Here is a 20,516-nt window from a genome sequence, read left to right on the forward strand (position 1 = left end):
TTTTTATTCATTGCGTGGGACCCAGGTGGTCAAAAAGGCAGCTTTAACTGCAGAACTCACTGTGTTTTTAGGCTGCCTTAACAGAAGGATAGTGTTGAGGTCATGATAATTATTGATGCGGTTGTACCCTGTCTTGGTTAGACTTTATCTGGCATATTGTGTTCAGTTTTGGGCACCACAGTTTAGGAAGCATGTTGACACAGGTATACCAAATTCCAGGAAGGTTTTGGAGATCTCACAGAATTACAACTGATTTCCAGACTAAATAAACCATTATTTATTTAAACGTTTACTCCTCTTCATCTGGAGATAATGGCTGCTTTGGAAGGTGGACTACATGGCGTTATACCTTACCAAGGCTGTCTTGTACAATCCCTTTAAAGAGACTGCAAAGGACAATCCTAAGCAGCTGAACTGTGGGGGATGCTTCAGAGACACAAAGATTTTTTGGGGCTGTCTTTAAAGATACTGCAGAACGCAGCCAAAAACAGATGATGGGTGGGGGGGGGGGAGCACCACCCTGCTACTCTCTTTAAACTTTAAAGGGGCTGATCAAGACAGCCCGAAACATCTGAGAGGCAGGAGGCAAGCTTCTCCAGGTCACATGGCTGTTTTTCAGATTTTCTGCAAACCCTGAAACTTCATTCAGAGCTTCCTGTCCCTTTCAATGGGGTTTTGTGAGGCTTAACCTGTTGATTTTAGTGAATTTAGAACTCTGTGTGGTTAGTTACTCTGCAAAGTGCAATTAAAACAAATTTCTGCAGCTTCTGCCTCATTTTATTTTAAAAATGGACTTGAATTTTGTGTGTGGAGGTGAGAAATGAATGGTGCTTGATCTGATATGCAGTAACTTTGTACTTGAAATGGAGCTGGTATAGACATTTCCCTTGTCATTATTGACATCTGGAGATTTTTTTTCCTGAGTCAAACACCTTAGGAGAAAATCATATATGAGAATGTGATGAAATGTCAAGAAGAATTAATCCACAGAATTGCATAAGATATTACAAAGAAATATTTGAAAGGTCTGTGTCAGCACTATTCCTGAGGTATTCTCGGCTTTTGTTGTATGCCAGAGAGACATTGGGCTGATAGCTTATATAATAAATATTTATAACGGGATATATTAACAGAAAAAAGAGCTAACACTAGTTGTATAATTTTATGGTTTAGTGGGCTGGTCTATTTAAATTCAACGAAGATTGGCAAAAAGATTTTGGTGAATGTGTATGTGAGGGCCTGTGGTAGTTCTTCTTCAGTGGAGCTGAAGTCACCCAAGATGGTTAGGTCACATCTTTGCTTGCTCAGATAGGGCATTCTTATGCAGAATTCTCCAGAACCACTTCCTGAGCAATCCAAGCCTGGCCAACCAGTTTTGTTTGCCCTACTGCTTGGGTAGGGGACTTCAAGCCCTTCTCTCAGCCCTTTCAGTTTGGAGAACAGCTATACCTTTTAAACACACACACACAAACACACACACACACAGATTCAAACCTGAATGGAAAGAAGTTCAAGTGCAGAGCAAGCACAGTATCCGAAATTTCCTCCACATTCTCAGGAATGTCAGGTGTGGCAGAAAGCAGCGATGGCAGTGACTTCCTTTACCATCAGAGTGCCCCTGCCCTGTTGAAGAAGGGGGTATCCAGAAGACCACCACAGCCCCAGACACTTCCTCCTCCAATGGACTGACAGTAACTTTCTTTAGGATTGTATTGTGAGACATCTGCTCAGTCCAAGGCAAGACTTTGTACTCGGTTCTGGCAGATCACTCTCTCTCATTTGATGCCCTTGTTCTCTGGAAACAAATGTCACTGTCCCTATGGTCTATACTTCTGAGAAATTGTCTGTTGCCATTAGTTGTGCAAGAGTAGTATGTGGCTACAAGGGCACATCCTATTTGAGAGAAAGCATTTTGCCTAAGGAATTATGTGTGATAGTATTGGGGCAACTATTAGAATAAACAGGGTCAAAGGAACAGTGAAACTCCTGTCATAAAGTAGCATTAGATTGTATTGTATTGTATATTAACATTGTCATTAAATATACTCTTCACACATGCTGGTGATCACTAGATACTGATTATGACTTCCTTGTCCACATGAACAGGCCATATAACACCATGGATAGATTTTTACTATCATTGTACTTAGGGCTTAACTACATTCTACAGTTTCTTCAGTTTTTATTTTTGACCCAATTTGCTTTTCTTTGCAAGATCCACCTCCAGGGTTCTCTTTATTAAGTAGGGGAACAAGTAGGCAAGGTAAGGGGATTTTAACCCTTTGCTCTACTGCATTTTTTGGTTAGAAAAAGCCTAAGTGACTTACATGATCATTGTTTACAAGGTTATGTTGCCTTAAAAAGTCATTGAAAACTAAATCTCTCCCCATTTGTTTTTTTTTAGCGTCTTGCGGAAGCAGCAGAAAGATTTCAGAAAGAGCACCAGTGGCAGGATGAATTTGCGGTGAGCATTTGGTTGTATGTGGTTTAATTCTGTCATTTAAAATTAACTATTTTTTTAAATAGTCAGTTTTCCACATTAGCTAATGTACAATCTTCGTTGTACCTCAAATGTATGCAGTCCCTGTGAATGGGATTCTTTTGAAAATATTTGCTACTTTAGTTTTCCAACTTGGACACTGGGAGGTTGGTTGTAGAGTCCTTGTTTTGCTGGAGGAATGAATTAAAATTAATGCTGAATCCATTTTTGGCTTGAAGTGAGATTAATTTAATCTAGGCACCAGTCTGAATGAAAAATCCAAATATGCTAATTATTCATTGTTTATTGTTCCTGATTTTCTCTAATTCCCCACCAGCTGCCATTGGTACATCTTGCTTGTATCATGTTAGTTTGCTTTTATTTTTGTCTGCAGAAGGAGTGAATGATGTAGGTGCATCAGGATGAAACAGTGCTAGCAAATAAATATACTTTGTGAACCTCCAGACTAGGTGATATGCTTCCAAAATTTATTTACATGGTAGTTTGACCAGCACGAAACCCTGGGGTCGAAAGGCTATTGAATGGTGTTGGTTTATTAATGCGGCCCTCATTCTTTCATGACCCCTGTTTTGTTTCCATGAAGCACTGCTGTGAAACAAGAGTCTGAGTTTTGGAGGAATGTGCATCTCCTCCTGGGAGGTGGAACTTTGGTGGGCGCATAATTGAGAATGGCAGAAGAGAGGAAATATTGGTGGAATACCACTGGCATTTAAGCTAGCATTCAGAGTTATCTATTTTTATCATAGTTAGAGGTATCTACTGCATTACAACAAGGCTGGCTATTACTTGGTTTTAATTTCTAGATAAACTGAGCTCAAACCACTTTCTTAATGATAACTATTTTGTGTTTTCTCAAAAGGGAACAATGTTAAAAGAAACGGTCGTAATTTTTAACTGCTATTTTTAAATTCTCCCCCTCTCAATATTCCATCTGTTGCCATTTGTTGCCCTTAGAGGGAGGTGGAACCCAACCTTTTTGTCACAGCTTGTCTCAAGCTGCATAAGGTTTTGAAGATCAACAACAACACCTTGAATTAGTCCCAGAAGCAAATTTGGAGCCATTGGAGGTAGAATAATATGGAATGATATGGTTCCTACAAACTCATACCAGTCAACATACTGGTCAGAGCATTCTAATACAATCTAGGCCAATGTCACTGACCCATATAGCTCAGTATTATCTAGCCTAATGGTTCTTCAGAGCTGGGTCTGTTTAGCCTGGAGAGAAGACAACTAAGAGGTGTTTTGGTAACTATCTTCAAATACTTGAAGGACTGTCATATAGATGGAGGAGAGTTGTTTTCTGTTGCCTCAGAGGGGTGGACCAGTACCAATGGGTTGAAATTAATTCAAAAGAATTTTTGGCTTAACCGCCGAATGAAGTTCCAGAGGCTTCCTTGGGAGGTGGTGGTTTCTCCTTCTTTGGAAGTTTTTAACTAGAGGCTAGATAGTCATCTGACAGAGTATGAGTGAGTGGGCAAGAAGGAATGTGCCAGTGTTTGTCTCTTGAGGCCCTTCCTTACATACCCAGGGAACTGCTGATTGCCACTGTGAGATGGTAAGTGAATTTCCTCCAGGCCAGGCTGAATTCTGGAGGGGGGGATCATTTGGGCATAGAATTGGGATCATTTGGTGGTGAGAGTATATTCTTTTCACCAAAAAATCTGTACTTGACCAATTAACCTTCCTTCCATTGTTGGGGGCTTCTGACCAATCCTAGCGTTTTGTCTACATATTGCTGGGCTGTGCCTAGCTGGAGAACATTTGTGAATGGAAGAGACCTTGGTGACAATAGAGTGAACCCATTCATTATTGTGGATTACAGTTTCAAGATCCGAGGAGAGGCTAGTGTTAAGCAAGAAAACTTCAGGAAGGAATATTTGACTTCTTATTATCATTAAAAGAATGGAAAAACCATGAACAGTTTTGGTGCCACGGAGGGTCATGAGAATAATGGGTAGTGTCTCATTCCAATCCTTAGGTAGGATCTCAGAGGTTGAGCTGTACAATAAAATAATGTAAAAATGGTAATTATTTATTGTAGTGCACAATTCAAAACAGAATAAAAACTACATAAAAACTATACAGAACCAGGGAAGATTTTGTAGACCTCTACTGAAAAGTATCTTTTGTACTGAAAGAACCTCTGGCATTAATCTGGTATCAACAAGCATGTCCTCTTTGGCAGTAAAAATTGGATTGTCATAAAGCAGCTTGGCTTTCCTTTTTGAATTGGGATGAAGGAACTGTGTATATTATAATAACCTTGACATTAGGTTATGCAATTAAATTTTGAATAAACGTATTAAGACTCCCATAATTTAATTTGTTCTATTTTAGCCAGACAAAATCTTTCATTTTCTTGTGGCCTATTTTTTTAAAAAGAAAATGCCTGCTTAAATTAGTTTGCACACAGATCTGTCCAGTAAACTTAGTTTCCCTGCAGTTTTTCATTTTCCTAATGGCAGTTTTTTGAAATAGAATCAGTGCTGTAGAACATCTTTGGTCCCAAGCAATAAATCCTTGTCCTCTGGGTAAATTTGAGCACATTGAGGAGGACCCTTCTTCTGTGCAAGATGCAGCCAAATCTTACTTTACCAAAACTTGCTTATGGGTAATAGGAGCCCCTTCAGCATAAGACACATGAGTCATAGGAAAAACAATCTTTTGGGGAGGGGAGAATGGAGAATTGACTCATTAGTTCAACAAAGATTTTTGTAGGCACTATGTAGCTTTTTGACAGCCTGGGGGATTTTTTCTTATTTCTTCAAACACAGTTAAGTTCAGTCTTGCAGAGTAGATGTATAGCTTCATTTGCATAAAATATATTTTTAATGAAATAAAACTGGAATGGCATTAATATGGACAGGGTCTCTGTAGATTAGTAGTAGGCCATGTCAGCTGATAGAACAATAGACTGGTGACCATGCTTTCCACTCGCCGGGGATCCTTGTAGAGTTTTTATAGCTATGATTCCATGGCATGATCTTATGTACAGTCTATTCATGCAAAGCTATTAGGTGTCATCATTGTTCTCTATAAACTTAAAGGTAATCCAAGATCAATCACTGTTCTTCCATGGTTACTGTTGCAGAGGAAGACCAGTAAGGTCCCTGTAAATAAAGCCACAGAAACACCCACACATAAGGTTGCCAACTCTTGACTGGGAAATATTGGGAGACTTTGGCGGTGGAGCCGGAAGTGGGTGGGGTTTGGGGCAGGGAGGGACTTCAGTGTTGAGTAATGTTATGAAATCTATCATCCAAAACAACCATTTTCTCCAGGGGAACTGATTACCTGTGTCTGGAGATGAGCTGTAATTCCAGGGGATCCCCAAGTCCCACTGGGGTCTAGAATCCCTACCCTCACAGGGTGGCATTATAAAAACATCACTCCTTTCCTGTTGTTGGGGAAATGTCATTGTCGGTTGTTGGTTCCACCACACACAGTCTGCTTCTGTTATATATTAGATGCTAGCTCTCAATGAGAAAATATGCCAGGTGTCCAGTATTGTCTTGAACTATCTTGTGTCTTTATTTACTCTCTGGGGGAAAAAATCTGGAACACTTATGGACATTTAAATGTCTAGTGTTTTAGAATTGTAAATTTGAGAGGTCCAGAAAGCATCAGGGCTCTCCTGCCAGCCTGGCCAGAAGAGAATAAAGCTGGACTCGGGTAAGAGTCAAGATGCCACAGCTCTCTCTGCCCTCACCACCAAAAGACAGCAGCCTAAAGGAAAGATACCAGCCAGTGAAGGAAGCATCAGGTCAGAAGCATGGGTTGGAGCTATGGCTGCAGATTGGCTGTAGTTGAGAAGGATGCCTTGCAGCATGCTTCTGAGTTGTGGCTGTTATAGAGCCCTGGTGACGGCTGCTTCACGCAGTTTGAGGGTGGAATAGGTAGTGCTCAGCCGAGACAGCATGAAACAACCACTGTAGCAACCACAGAAGATCCACAGTCCAGGAGGATGGCCTGTGCTGTTTCCCGCCTGGGGAAGGTGCTACTCTCAGTGCAGACAGCCCACCAAGCCCGCCTGGTTCCGACCCTCTGTCATTCCCAGCCTGGTAAGGCTTCACTTGTTGTGAGCTGGACTCTTATTGAGTCCCCCCCACCATACCAAGGATTCCAATACACAGACTGATCCCTGGACCAAAGGCTCTTGCTCGTGCCCTGCAACCACAGTTGTGACAAATATAAAATATCAACGAAACATTAACCAAAAGCTGAGTGGGAGGGAAGCTGTCCTGGCGGCAAATGCAGTGTCAGAGAGGCCAGGCTCCCTGCATGGTGCCTTAAGTAGATTCCAGGGAGCCCCACTGTAAGTGCCCTGATGGATCTACACAGATGCCTTCAGGCCACAGGCGCAGCCCCGCCCCGCCTCACTTGGCCTGCCTTGCCATGGCATCAATCACCAGCCTTGTTTATTCAGTGGCCAGTCCTTGTTAAAAGACAATTGAGTTGAAAAATGCCGGCTTTCAGTAGCTGTTGGCTAAGCATGGCATTTGAATACAAGTTCTGTGTTAACAGAGCTTTGACTCATATGTACATGCAGATGTTTGAAGACAACTCTGCTGGTTGCTGCTAGGTCTCTTGACATTCTGAGATACAAGTGGAGATTTGTTTCTCTTATAATAGCTTTATGACACAGGCGACCATATGAAAATTTGAGGGGGGGGGGGAGAGAGAAAGAGAAAAACCTGCACAAAATAAATGCTGTTTTCAGAGTTAGATCTTTCACAATTAGATTTGATGTCACATTTGATTGCTTTGGAATGGTTGGTTAGCCAGACCAATTTTCTTCCAGTTGAGCCCTTATTATTAATTGTCCTTACACATGTATAAACGCAAGCAGGATCCAATTTGAATTTTAACAAGCCAGACCTTTCTGCTCCACTTGACACCCACTTATTTGTATGCAAAAGATGCCCACAGTGGTTTCTGTGAACTGATTATCTGGCAGAACCAGCTCCTTCCCCAACAGAAATCTTTCATTAAAAACATAAAAAAGTGAATCATTGTTTTGCAGCTGGAAATATTTTGAAGTTCAGTGGTAAATAGCAAATCAATAGCATTGAGGGATGTACTGAGTCCCTGAGGATATTTTGGTGCAATGTTTTAAGCACCTTTCTGTCATCTTTTAACCTCCGCTCAGGATGGTGGATATGGTTCTACTGTCTTTCATTTCACCCTTGCAACAGCCTTGGCAATAGTTTAGGCTGAGGCTGGTTGACTGGTCCATGGTTACCTAGGAGTCCCATGGATGAATGGAGATTTGAACCTGGGTTTCCTACATTCTAAATCAATGTTTTAACTGCCTTGCTATACCAGTTGACTGGTGGTCATATGTAGGCTTGCCAACTGTGGGTTGGGATGTTCCTGGAGATTTTGTGGATTCAGCCTGGATAGGGTGGTGTATGCACAGGAGACAGATATTGTTATAGATCAGGGGTAGTCAACCTGTGGTCCTCAAGATGTCCATGGACTCCAATTCCCATGAGCCCCTGCCAGCATTTGCTGTCAGGGGCTCATGGGAATTGGAGTCCATGGACATCTGGAGGACCACAGGTTGACTACCCCTGATATAGATCTTACATCCTCTAAAGCATCCATTTTTACAAGGGAACTGATCTCTGCAGTGTGGCAAACAGTTGTAATTCTGGGAGCTCTCCAGACCCTCTCCCCTCACATGCAGGCTACCATTGTATGAAGACTCGTCTTTTGCTGTCTCTTCCTCTCTCTTTCTGGCTTTGTTCAGATTAGCTTTGGTATCCCTGCTTGAAACTATGTTTACATTGCTGAAAAAAATCCATTGAATACTACCATTGCTGTATCACAGTAATTAGCCCTTGGTAGACTTTTATTACATATTTATAATTATAATGCATCCTTCACTTCCATCCTTCACTTCACTCAAGGCAGCAAACATAAAATTTTAAGACATTTGAATGTTTGGCTACTGGCACTGAGAGGTAGACTATTTAATTAATTTATTTATTTATTTATTTATTTATTTATTTATTTATTTATTATTTATTTATTTATTACATTTGTGTACTGCCATTCCCAGAGTGCTGGCTTGTAAGTCTTCATGGTGAGTGCCAAAGTTTTAGTGCCACAATCATTGGTTCTCTGGTTGCCACTCTGGTTGCCACTCTTTCTCTGGTTGCCACTCTTCTAGCATGACATGGGTGGCACACCTGAAGCAGGACCTCCAAAGATGATCAGAGTGACTGAGTAGCTTCATAATAGGAGAAGACAATCTTAGTATATTAACCCAAAGCCATATTTCACCTTGTGGTTTGAAGACCCTGGAAGTAGCTGGAATCTTTAATGGACACATTATCAGCTGACTTATTGGTGCTTGCCTCAGTTTTCCAGGCTAGACACTTGAAATTTTAACACTTTCGGTGGTGAGAAGCAAGGAAACAGTAGCCTCTACAATGGAAGAAAGGACAAAAGAGCAGATGAAGCCAAGTTTAAATCATACCACACTGCAGATTAGTGGCCCCCACCTCCTTGGGCATGTGGGCACCTTTGGAATTCTGACGCATGGTGTTGAGTGCAACTGCAACATGGCCACCACAGGTGGTAATTACAAAACACCTCTTCAAAATAACTCTTCAGCACGTCAGAAATTCTGCTTTACAGGATATCTTTTAACATGAATGTGTTGTTTATACATATTGTCTTTGTCAGGGTCCGGGGTTTCTTGTTCCTTCTTCGCCACGATGTCGGGAGCTGAAGACCAGGTCAGGAAAGGTAGTTCTCCGGATAGGCAGCGTCTCAGAACGTAGTCCTGTTGAATTACTCGCATTCACGACTCCCGGGTTCAGAACAGTTTCCTCACTATGCTGAACCCCGCCTCCTCACAGACGCAGCCTGCCCCATTTAAATTTCCTTCCTCTCCTTGTCCCCACCTCCCGAGCCCTCAAGAACCTCCCACCAGTTCTTCCGGGCACGCCCGTTCTGCATTATCTGTTCTGCCCTCACTTTGATCCAGGCGCGACCAGTTTGTCGGCGTTCCTCGTTTCCTTTCTTTTCACTTTCCTCCTTGGTCTCTCCTGCGTACGGGTCTGTGGCTGCTGCTCCCTGTTCCCGAGAGACTGCTACTCTGCCTGTGGTGAGAGGGTCTTTGTCTGCAAGTCGGGCCGTTCCCGACAGTCTTGCATGACAGTCGGCTTACATTTACTCACACAGGAAAGATCCTTGAGCTGAGGAGGCAGCAGATGCAAAGGCAACTTTATAAAACTTTGCACAGCAAGTCCGACTCAAGTGGCCAGTGTGAAACCCACCTGGTCCCACACACTTTCTTAAAAAAAAACCCACTTTGTGCGTGCCAGGAAAAGTGTTGGCAAGTGCCACCTGGGACCCCACCTTTAGAAATCTAATATGTGGCCCAACATAATAGGAGCACCCCATGGCATCTCTTCCCCCTTCAAGGATCGCTGCCTTGTTGTGGAAAGGGGGCTTGCGTAGTTCAGTGAAGCTATGAGCTATACCGTGCAGGGCCACCCAAGACGGACAGGTCATAACTGAGAGCTCTGACAAAAGGTCTGGAGAAGGCAATGGCAAACCACTCCAGTATCTTTGCCATGAAAACTCTATGGACAGTTCCAATAGGCATAACGATATGACGCCGGAAGATGAGCCCCTCAGGTCGGAAGGTGTCCAATATGCTACTGGGGATGAGCAGACGGCTAGTACGAGTAGCGCCAGAATGAATGAAGCGACTGGGCCAAAGCCAAAAGGACGCTCATTTGTGGAAGTAACTGGTGGCGAAAAGACAGTCCGATGCTGTAAAGATTTTTATTCCATAGGAACCTGGAACGTCAGATCCATGAATCAAGGTAAGCTGGACGTGGTCAAACAAGAAATGACAAGACTGAACATCGACATTTTAGGAATCAGTGAACTAAAATGGACAGGAATGGGTGAATTTAATTCAGATGACCATCAGGTATACTACTGTGGACAAGAATCTCGCAGAAGAAATGGAGTAGCCTTCATAATCAATAAGAGAGTAGGAAAAGCAGTCTTGGGATACAATCCCCAAAATGACAGAATGATCTCAGTTCGAATCCAAGGCAAACCATTCAACATCACAGTGATCCAGGTCTACGCCCCAACCACTGCTGCTGAAGAGGATGAAGTTGATCAGTTCTATGAAGCCCTACAACACCTTCTAGAAGCAACGCCCAAAAATGATGTGCTTATCATCATGGGGGATTGGAATGCTAAAGTAGGAAGCCAAAAGATAACCGGGATAACAGGCAAGTTTGGCCTTGGAGTACAAAATGAAGCAGGGCACAGGCTGGTAGAATTTTGTCAAGAGAATACAATGGTCATAGCAAACACACTTTTCCAACAACCCAAGAGACGACTCTACACATGGACATCACCAGACGGTCAACACAGAAATCAGATTGACTATGTGCTCTGCAGCCAAAGATGGAAAAGTTCTATCCAGTCAATAAAAACAAGACCAGGAGCTGATTGTGGTTCAGATCATGAGCTTCTTGTTGCAAAATTTAGGCTTAAATTGAAGAAAGTAGGGAAAAGCACTAGGCCACTCAGGTATGAACTAAATCATATCCCCGACGAATACACCGTAGAGGTGACAAATAGATTTAAGGAATTAGATCTGATAGACAGAGTGCCTGAAGAACTATGGACGGAGGTTCGCAACATTGTACAAGAGGTAGCAACTAAAACAATCCCAAAGAAAAAGAAATGCAAGAAATCAAAATGGCTGTCTGAGGAAGCTTTACAAATAGCTAAGGAGAGAAGGGAAGTGAAAGGCAAGGGAGAAAGAGAAAGATACACCCAATTGAATGCAGAATTCCAGAGAAAAGCTAGAAGAGATAAGAATGCCTTCTTAAATGAACAGTGCAAACAAATAGAAGAAAACAATAGAATGGGGAGGACCAGAGATCTTTTCAAGAAAATTGGAGATATGAAGAGAACGTTTCATGCAAAGTTGGGTATGATAAGGGACCAAAATGGTAGGGACCTCACAGAAGCAGAAGAGATTAAACAAAGGTGGCAAAATTATACAGAACCAACTATACAAGAGCGAGCTTAACATCCCTGATGACCACAGTGGGGTAGTTACTAACCTGGAGCCAGACATCCTGGAATGTGAAGTCAAATGGGCCTTAGGAAGTCTGAGCAACAATAAAGCTAGTGGTGGTGACAGCATTCCAGTTGAACTATTCAAAATCTTAAAGGACGATGCAGTAAAAGTGCTACACTCAATATGCCAGCAAATTTGGAAAACTCAACAATGGCCACAGGATTGAAAAAGGTCAGTTTACATTCCAATCCCAAAGAAGGGCAATGCCAAAGAATGTTCAAACTACCGCACCATTGCACTAATTTCTCATGCTAGCATATTTATGCTCAAAATCCTACAAGCTAGGCTCCAGCAATATGTGGACCGAGAACTTCCAGAAGTACAGGCAGGATTTCGAAGAGGCAGAGGAACTAGAGATCAAATTGCCAACATACGCTGGATCATGGAGAAAGCTAGGGAATACCAGAAGAACGTCTACTTCTGCTTCATTGACTATGCTAAAGCCTTTGATTGTGTGGAGCACAACAAATTGTGGCAAGTTCTTAAAGAGATGGGAATACCAGAGCATCTTATTTGTCTCTTGAGAAATTTATATGCAGGTCAAGAAGCAACAGTGAGAATTGAACATGGAATCACTGACTGGTTCAAAATTGAGAAAGGAGTTCGGCAAGGCTGTATACTGTCGCCTTGCCTATTTAACTTGTATGCAGAGCACATCATGAGAAATGCAGGATTAGAGGAGTCACAAATTGGGATCAAGATTGCAGGGAGAAATATCAACAACCTCAGATATGCAGATGATACCACTCTAATGGCAGAAAGTGAAGAGGAACTAAAGAACCTGTTGATGCGGGTGAAGGAGGAGAGTGCAAAAGTTGGCTTGAAACTCAACATCAAGAAAACAAAGATCATGGCATCCGGCCCTCTCAATTCCTGGCAAATAGATGGGGAAGAAATGGAGATAGTGACAGATTTTATTTTCCTGGGCTCCAAGATCACTGCAGATGGGGACTGCAGCAAAGAAATTAAAAGACGCTTGCTCCTGGGGAGGAAAGCTGTGGCAAATCTAGACAGCATCCTAAAACGCAGAGACATCACCCTGCCAACAAAAGTGCGTTTAGTCAAGGCTATGGTCTTCCCAGTTGCAATGTATGGCTGCGAAAGTTGGACCATAAGGAAGGCCGAGTGTCAAAGAATTGAGGCTTTTGAACTCTGGTGCTGGAGAAGACTCTTGCGAGTCCCTTGGACTGCAAGGCGAACAAACCGGTCAGTCCTAGAGGAGATCAACCCTGACTGCTCTTTAGAAGGCCAGATCCTGAAGATGAAACTCAAATACTTTGGCCAACTCATGAGAAGGAAGGACTCCCTGGAGAAGAGCCTAATGCTGGGAGTGATCGAGGGCAAAAGAAGAAGGGGACGACAGAGAATGAGGTGGCTGGATGGAGTCACTGAAGCAGTAGGTGCAAACTTAAATGGACTCCGGGGAATGGTAGAGGACAGGAAGGCCTGGAGGATCATTGTCCATGGGGTCGCGATGGGTTGGACACGACTTCGCACATAACAACAACAATGGCATCTCTTGGGAAAAGGCTAGACGTTTCTCCACTGGTTTGATGAGGTACTTGCCAACGCAGCTCATTATGACTGAGTATCCAGCACTAACTGTTAATGCAAACTGCTGCCTGGATACATGGGATTCTGCTATTCCAGTAACAGACCTGATTATTCACAGAAATCCCTGCCATTCCTCTTTGATAGAATTTTCTGCCAGTTTTCTAAATGGTCATTACACAACTGAGGATTAAAGTTCCTATTTAGAATTGGAAGTACACAAAATCAATTTTATTTATTGATCATAGCTTCTCAAGCACTAGAGAGAAACAACCCAGCCACTTCCCCTACATGGACCTTAGTGAAAAGAACTGCATTTCTTATTTCTTTTATTTGCTTTCTTCTTTATTTTAATGGCATTTCTGAAGGCTTTCCCACTAGCTTTCATTTTTTTGCTTTTAAAATCTTTAAATTGTACTTTAATTAGAATATGCCGGTAGTTTTAAAACCCTTTTCTATTAATGCACATGCAAACTTGCGTCCCCTTGTGGATAGACTGCAAGTTAAAACCAGGAGCTCTTGTATTCATATTTAGGCTGAGAACTTTAAAACTTTCTAATGGTAATCAGCAGCTATGTGCGGGATTCAGATCAAGGTTTTGATCTGATACTGTATATAGTACTACACAATGACTTGATACTGTATATAGTATTACAAGTATTCATTCATTCATTCACCTTTATTGTCTTAGAATCATAGAATCATAGAGTTGGAAGTACCCTCCAAGGTAATCTAGTCCAACCCCCTGCAGAATGCGGGAAATTCATTACTACCTTCCCACCCACAGTGACCCCCATTCCATGTCTAGATGATGCCTCCTCCCCCAACAAAAAACCTCTGAATCCCTGGCCAGTCTGGTCTGGAGGAAATTCACCTTCTGACCCCAAAGTGGCGATCCGCCCATTTCCTGGGCATGCAAGTAAGGGCCATAAGAGCCAAGCTCAGATACAATCCCTTCTGCCCACCCACTTACAATCTGCTTAATTGATCAGCATTTCTGTCAGATGGCTATATAGCCTCTGGCTTAAAACTTCCAATGAAGGAGAACCCACCACTTCCCGAGGAAGCTTGTTCCACTGAGGAACACCTCTAACTGTCTGGAACTTCATCTGGAGGTTAAGCCAAAAATTCTTTTGAATTAATTTCATCCCATTGGTTCTAGTCCAACCATCTAGGGCAACAGAAAATAATTCTGCTCTATTCTCTATGTGACAGCATTTCAAGTACTTGAAGATGGTTATCATATCACCTCTCAGTTGTCTTCTCTCCAGGCTAAACAGACCAAGCTCCCTCAACCTTTCCTCATATGTCTTGGTCTCCAAACCCCACACCATTTTCATTATCCTGCTCTGGATTTGCTCCAGTTTGTCTACATCCTTCTTCAATTGTTCCCAAAGCTGAACACAGAACTCTTAAGTGAGGTCTAACAAGAGCAGAATAAAGCTATCACCTTATGCGATCTGGACAGTATATTTCTTTAGATACAGTCTCAAATCTCCTTTGCCTTTTAAGCCACTAAATCACACTGTTCACATGTTCAGTGTATGGTCAACCAGGGCACCTAGATCCTTTTCACACATACTACTGCCAAGACATCCCCAATCCTATAATGATACAGTTGATTTTTCCTGCCTAAATGCAGAACTTTACATTTATCACTATTGAAATTCATTTTATTCATTTTAGCCCAGTTTTCTAGCTTGTCAAGATCATCCTGTATCCTGATTCTGTCTTCTGCTGTGTTTGCTGCCCCTCCCAGTTTAGTATCATCTGCAAATTTAATAAGAACCCCCTTTAGTCTTTCATCCAAATCATTTATGAATATGGTGAACAACACAGGATTCAGGACAGATCCTTGGGGCACTCTACGTGTCACTCCTTTCCATGAGGATGATGAACCATTAACAAGCACCCTTTGGGTGTGATCTGTCAACCAGTTATCAAACCATCTAACAATAATAGGATCCAAAGTGCATTTTACCAACTTGTCAACAAGAATATCATGGAACCCAGGGCTGTCTTAACAGCATTATGGGCCCCTGGGCAAAACAGTGTGCTGGGGCCCCTATGACAACCACTCACAGGAATAAAAAGTAAATGGCTGATAATATTTAACATATATTTATTTTATTGGCACTTCAACAAAACTAGTGTTAAAACATCCGGTACAGCAGCAACTAATCAGAAACAAATCACAATGTCCAGTTGTAACAAAATAACATTGCAGCAAATATTATTTTATAGGTTAGTAGTCTAGACGACTGCATAGTTGTATTTATTTATGGTAAGTTACTTAATTCACTTAGATTAGCATGGGGTCCCTATGCTTGTGGGTCCCCCGGGGCAAGTGCCCATCGGGCCCATGTGTTAAGACAGCCCTGGTGGAACCTTATCAAAAATTATATCCACAGAATTCCCCTGGTCAAGCAACTTTTCCAAAAAAGAGATAAGGTTAATCTGGCATGACTTGTTCTTCAGAAAGCTGTGTTGACTCTTAGTAATCATAGCAATCTACTCTTGCTCCTCAAGGACCTACTGTGATTTGTTTTAAAATTTTGCAGCTATAGATGTCAAGCTGATGGATTGGTAGTTACCCGGGTCCACCTTTTTCCCCTTCTTGGAGATGGAGGCATTTTCCTGCCTCTAATCTTGCATTTCACCTGTTCTCAAAAAAGTGTCAAAAATAATGGACAGAGGTTCAGAAATTACTTCTACAATTTCTTTTAGTACCCTCAGATATAATTCATCTGGCCTAGAGGACTTAATTTCATGTAAAGAAACCAGATATTTATGGACTAGCCCTACAGTGATCATAGGCTGCAGTTCCCACCTCTCATCATATTTCCCACAATGAGCACAATTTCCATCACAAGAGAAGACTGAGGAGAAGTAGGCATTGAGCAGTTCAGCCCTCTCTTCATTGTCTGGTTCAAGTTCACTTTCTCATTCATGCAGAGGTCCTATCAGGTCTTTACTCTTTTTCTTACTTTGAACATAACTTACGAACCCATTTTTGTTGTATTTAGCATTTCTTGCTAGCCTAAGCTCACACTGAGCTTTAGCTTTTCTAACACATTCCCTACAAGCATTGATTATTTGTTTATATTCATGTTACATAGTTTTTTTAGAAATAATATTGGAGGAATAAATGTTTGAACACTTAGACAAAGAAGTTATTTATTGTTGTTTTTTAAAAAAGCTATTTGTTTCCAGGAGGAAAAAAAAAGCAGCTTTGGGGGGAAAAGGGCCTTCCCATTTCCTATTTCTTTTTTTGAATGACAACTTCTTAATTTACTCTGGAAATGGGACTGTTAATAGAAGTTAGTACATAGGGGACATTCCCATCAACTCCACAGGAAGAGTCACTGGTAATGTGACAAATCAGTAAACTTTTGGAGGGCAGGGAGTGAAATATAATTGTTCCTCACCACCAGTTCTTTTCAGCTGCTCCATTTTCACCCCAAAATTAGTTACATAAACCAGCTGGGTTCATGGATCACAACAGTATATTGTCCTTGGAACTAATTAGAAGTGAGATACTTCCTTCTTCTGAAAGAAATAAATCAGATTCTCTGTCACTTCCATTTTTTGCTATTGGATGAAAACACAGATGCATTACCCATTCTAAATGAACTATGCCTTTTCCTGTATGAACAAACAATACCCTATTAACCTCCCTCCCCAATGCATGATGGTATTGAACTAATTAGCACCTTGCAGGTACTTCTGCCTTGCATAAGGATCATACTGCATTGTTAACTGGAGCTTATTGGATGCTGTCCCCCCCCCCCCGTCCAGCTTTCTAAGCACCCCCAAAGACCTCTTAACGCTGCTGTAAGATTCTAATTATTTTATCTGCCATTTTCCATTCCAGATGGAGCTGCAGATTTAATAGCTATTCCAGGCTGGTGAGAAGCAAGTCCTGGAGTGTAGCTGTAGTGGGAGAAATAGGACTGTATAACATGAAACTGAAAAAAAAAAGATATCCGACAACCCTGTGGCTTTTAACCAACTGATCAGCTGCTTGTCCTTTTAAAATTAAGACGTTGTATGTGTATGTTTAGCAAGGGGATTCAAAGGAAGCATTAATAGATAAAAGGGGTGTCAAAATAGAGTATTGAGTTTTGATATGATTACAGTTTCTAGAGCTTTGACATGGAGGCCACCCTGCCAGCCCCCCCCCCCCCCAACAAACACACATCTTTGCTTGTGTGTAATTTGTGCGCCCATCTGTCTATTTACTTTTTAAAGTACTTGTCAAATATTGGAGTTTTGGAGAATATATTTCCCCTCAGTACAGCTCTGCCTGTTAAACTGAGCTCGAGAATTAAGTAGTAAATGTTTGAAAGTTTGAGCAAGGGTAGAAAGAGGGTCATATCATTTCTACTTGGGAATGGTGCTTCAATATTTGAAGAGTTCAATATTTAAGAGTTGCATGACAAATAGATTCAGGCAATAGTTTCTAGGTTTCTAAGGGATCAATTAATTTGTTGTTATCTTCATTGCTGAAAATCTGACTTGCCTTCCTACAAAATCTGCTGCCTGTGCCTTTGGTCAAAGTTGGATGATGAAAAAAGCTTATAGAAAGAAAGTTGATTTCTTTGAAATCTGATGCTGGAAGAGAGTTTTACAGATATCATGGATAGTCAAAAAGTTCAATAAGTTTCTAGATCAATTACAGTCTGAACGCTCCCAAGAAGCTAAAATGAATAAACTGCGAGGCTACTATGATGAATTGAATTGAGTTGAATGAATGAATTGAAATGTATTGTTGTTGAAACTGAAGCCATAACAATCATGCAAATAAAGCATTAAAACAGTAAAATGGAAAAAAAATATATACATATGTCACAGTATAAACAGATGATCACAATAAGAAAATTGTAAATACAGAATAAAATAAGTGAAAACAAATAAAAAAAATTATACATCAGCTGAAATACGGATTCCTCAGCCATACTTGAATTGAACCCTTTTGTAATAATAATGGATGAGGAATGAAATTAGCAAATATTAAGTGACAGGAGGAAAAAACATCTGCCAAGAGAAATATTATTTCATCATCATCAGAGCCAGTGGATAATACAGTATTCAACCTGATTTGAATTGTCATTGTGAGCAACCACACATAGGAATTATATGTTTTCTTCCTCCTTGCTCCTTTATTGTTTTGGATGTTTGCCTGGGGAATCCCATGACATAGCATTATTTTTAATACTTGCACATTATTAATTGCTTTCCAATTCTTCATAAACACAGGGCTCATTCACACTTCTGTGTTCATCAGTGAACACAGTAAACAGGCCCCATTGTGCATCTGATGTGACAGCTAGAACTTGAGCTGTCATTTCTTTGCACTGATTTTCTATGGTGTCTCCCCACAAAAGAAGCCTTAGATAGATATGTGTCAAAATGGTCACTGTCACAGCAAGTGAAGATGGACCCCTGACTTCTGTTGACATATGTATGCACTGAACAACCAAGTGCCACACTCTGGGTTTGACATACATACCATTTTGTTAGAGCAAGTTCAAAGAACAAGGATGTGCAACTTTTTTATACCCATTGTATGCCTTTGAATGCCTGAGAGAATAAGGGGTCATGTTGTATCCTGGCATTGAAAGCTGGAATTCTTGGTAATGTCTCATCACTAGTCCTTCTAATTCTCTTCCATCCCTCACGGATCCATCCTTCTGCCCACTACCTCTTTCTCCATCACTGCATACCACGAACTGTATATTATTTATTGTATATAAATACAATGAATAATAAATAACTGTCCCATCTTTCTCCAAAAGTGAATGTTGGCCTTTCTGCTTGCAGCTTTGTTTTTATTTATTTTTATTGTAATTAAAGCTATTGTTCTTCCTTCAGGGATTATCTTTCTTGTCCCTTGGAGCAAAGGACTGGGACAGATCAAAACAGGTTAGGGTCTGTTGTGCACTGAGAATTTCTTCTCTTCCTCTTTTGCCCTCAGAACGTTCTCTGCTCTGTACAGCATGCTGTTTATCCTGAAGCAACATGAATGGCATTTTCAGCCCCAAACCTTGCAACAAAATGCCCATGCTGTAGAATTCCGTAGGTTTTGACAGCTGTCCTCAAGCTGGAATTTTGTACTGTGACAACCCTCCCCCCATACACACATACACTTGCATGCCATATCCAGAGCATGACAGTTGGTTGTTCAACATATGCATATTTCAGTGGAAGTCAGGGATTCACCTTCACTTGCTGTGACAGTGACCATTCTGACACACATTAATTTGTGGCAGAGGTTAATTGCTGTGTTCTCATGCTTGCATGATAATGAGGGTGGAGAGAGATGGCCCATCTACTTGGTGATTAGCTCTCCTAACTTCCATGTATTGAAATAAGCATCAAGGAGAGAACAGACTCAGGCTGGCAATTTCAAAGGCTGAGATTTGATTATTCAAATTAATCATATTGGCAAAAAAAAAAAAAAACCACCACCACCAACAACAACAACACATCTAATTGCATATAGTCACTCCTAGATCTAGCTGTTGTGTTACCCAAATATGTAGTTTCCTAATTAGTCAAGGAGATTAAGCTTAAAGGAGACAGAATGAGAGGGGTAACTACTGTTCACCTGGAAAGATTTTTTTTATTAAAATAAAAGAATTAAACAAAAAAGTGCACACACATTAAACACACACAGAAAACTAGCTAAGGGAAGGCAAGGTGGAAAGGGGAAAAGCTATTTCAGGGGAGGGGTATAATCACCATTCTCGAAGGGAAAACAGTCATGGAGATAGCAGCAAAATGACCAGTGCTTCATGGAGAAAAGTCCCAACAGAGTGAGGGTGTTGGTATGGCTCCAAGAACACACACACTGCACTGTTGGATAGGGCAATCTAGGCCCTCAGGGCCAAGCTGATGTTTCTGAGTTATGCAAAAGGCGTGAAAGGCACTTGATGACCCTGCAAATACGAGACAGGAAAATAATGAGCTTGATGAACAGAACTGAGAGTTGATTAAATATCATGGAATTAGGGTAAATGGGGACAGAAGAAGTAAGGTTGGCTCTTGATGAAATTAGTCCAAGGGCGGGTCAATAGATTTTGGGAGACCCATTGTCCTACAGTTATGTATCTTTCTGGAGTGTGGAGGGGGGAATAGACAGCTGCTCTTCACCTTCTAAAAATACTTGGCCAGACTTGTTTCTGAATAGCCTCCATTTTGTATCAGTTTTGGCCAGGCAGTGTCCTGTAATTATGATGTTTTGAGATGATATCTTAAGAAGCATGTTTCTGCCTGTTTAAGCTATATACTGCCCCTTTGTGAGAGGAGGGCTGACTGCTAACAGCTGAA

General features: G+C 41.4%; 1 protein-coding gene across 6 annotated transcripts in view; it reads left to right on the forward strand.

Moving 5' to 3' along the window:
* CACNA2D1 (calcium voltage-gated channel auxiliary subunit alpha2delta 1) overlaps positions 1 to 20,516 on the forward strand; it is a 419,757-nt gene that overhangs the window by 204,394 nt on the left and 194,847 nt on the right. For all 6 annotated transcript variants that reach the window (XR_013231087.1, XM_077338003.1, XM_077338001.1 and 3 more), the window contains one exon: positions 2,405 to 2,464. Coding sequence is in view for 5 of the 6 variants with exons in the window: in XM_077338003.1 (XP_077194118.1) it covers positions 2,405 to 2,464 (60 nt within the window). In the remaining variant the exon portion in view is untranslated. The remainder of the gene's footprint in view (positions 1 to 2,404; positions 2,465 to 20,516) is intronic.

Source organism: Paroedura picta, chromosome 5, assembly GCF_049243985.1.
Source record: "Paroedura picta isolate Pp20150507F chromosome 5, Ppicta_v3.0, whole genome shotgun sequence".
NCBI lineage: Eukaryota > Metazoa > Chordata > Lepidosauria > Squamata > Gekkonidae > Paroedura > Paroedura picta.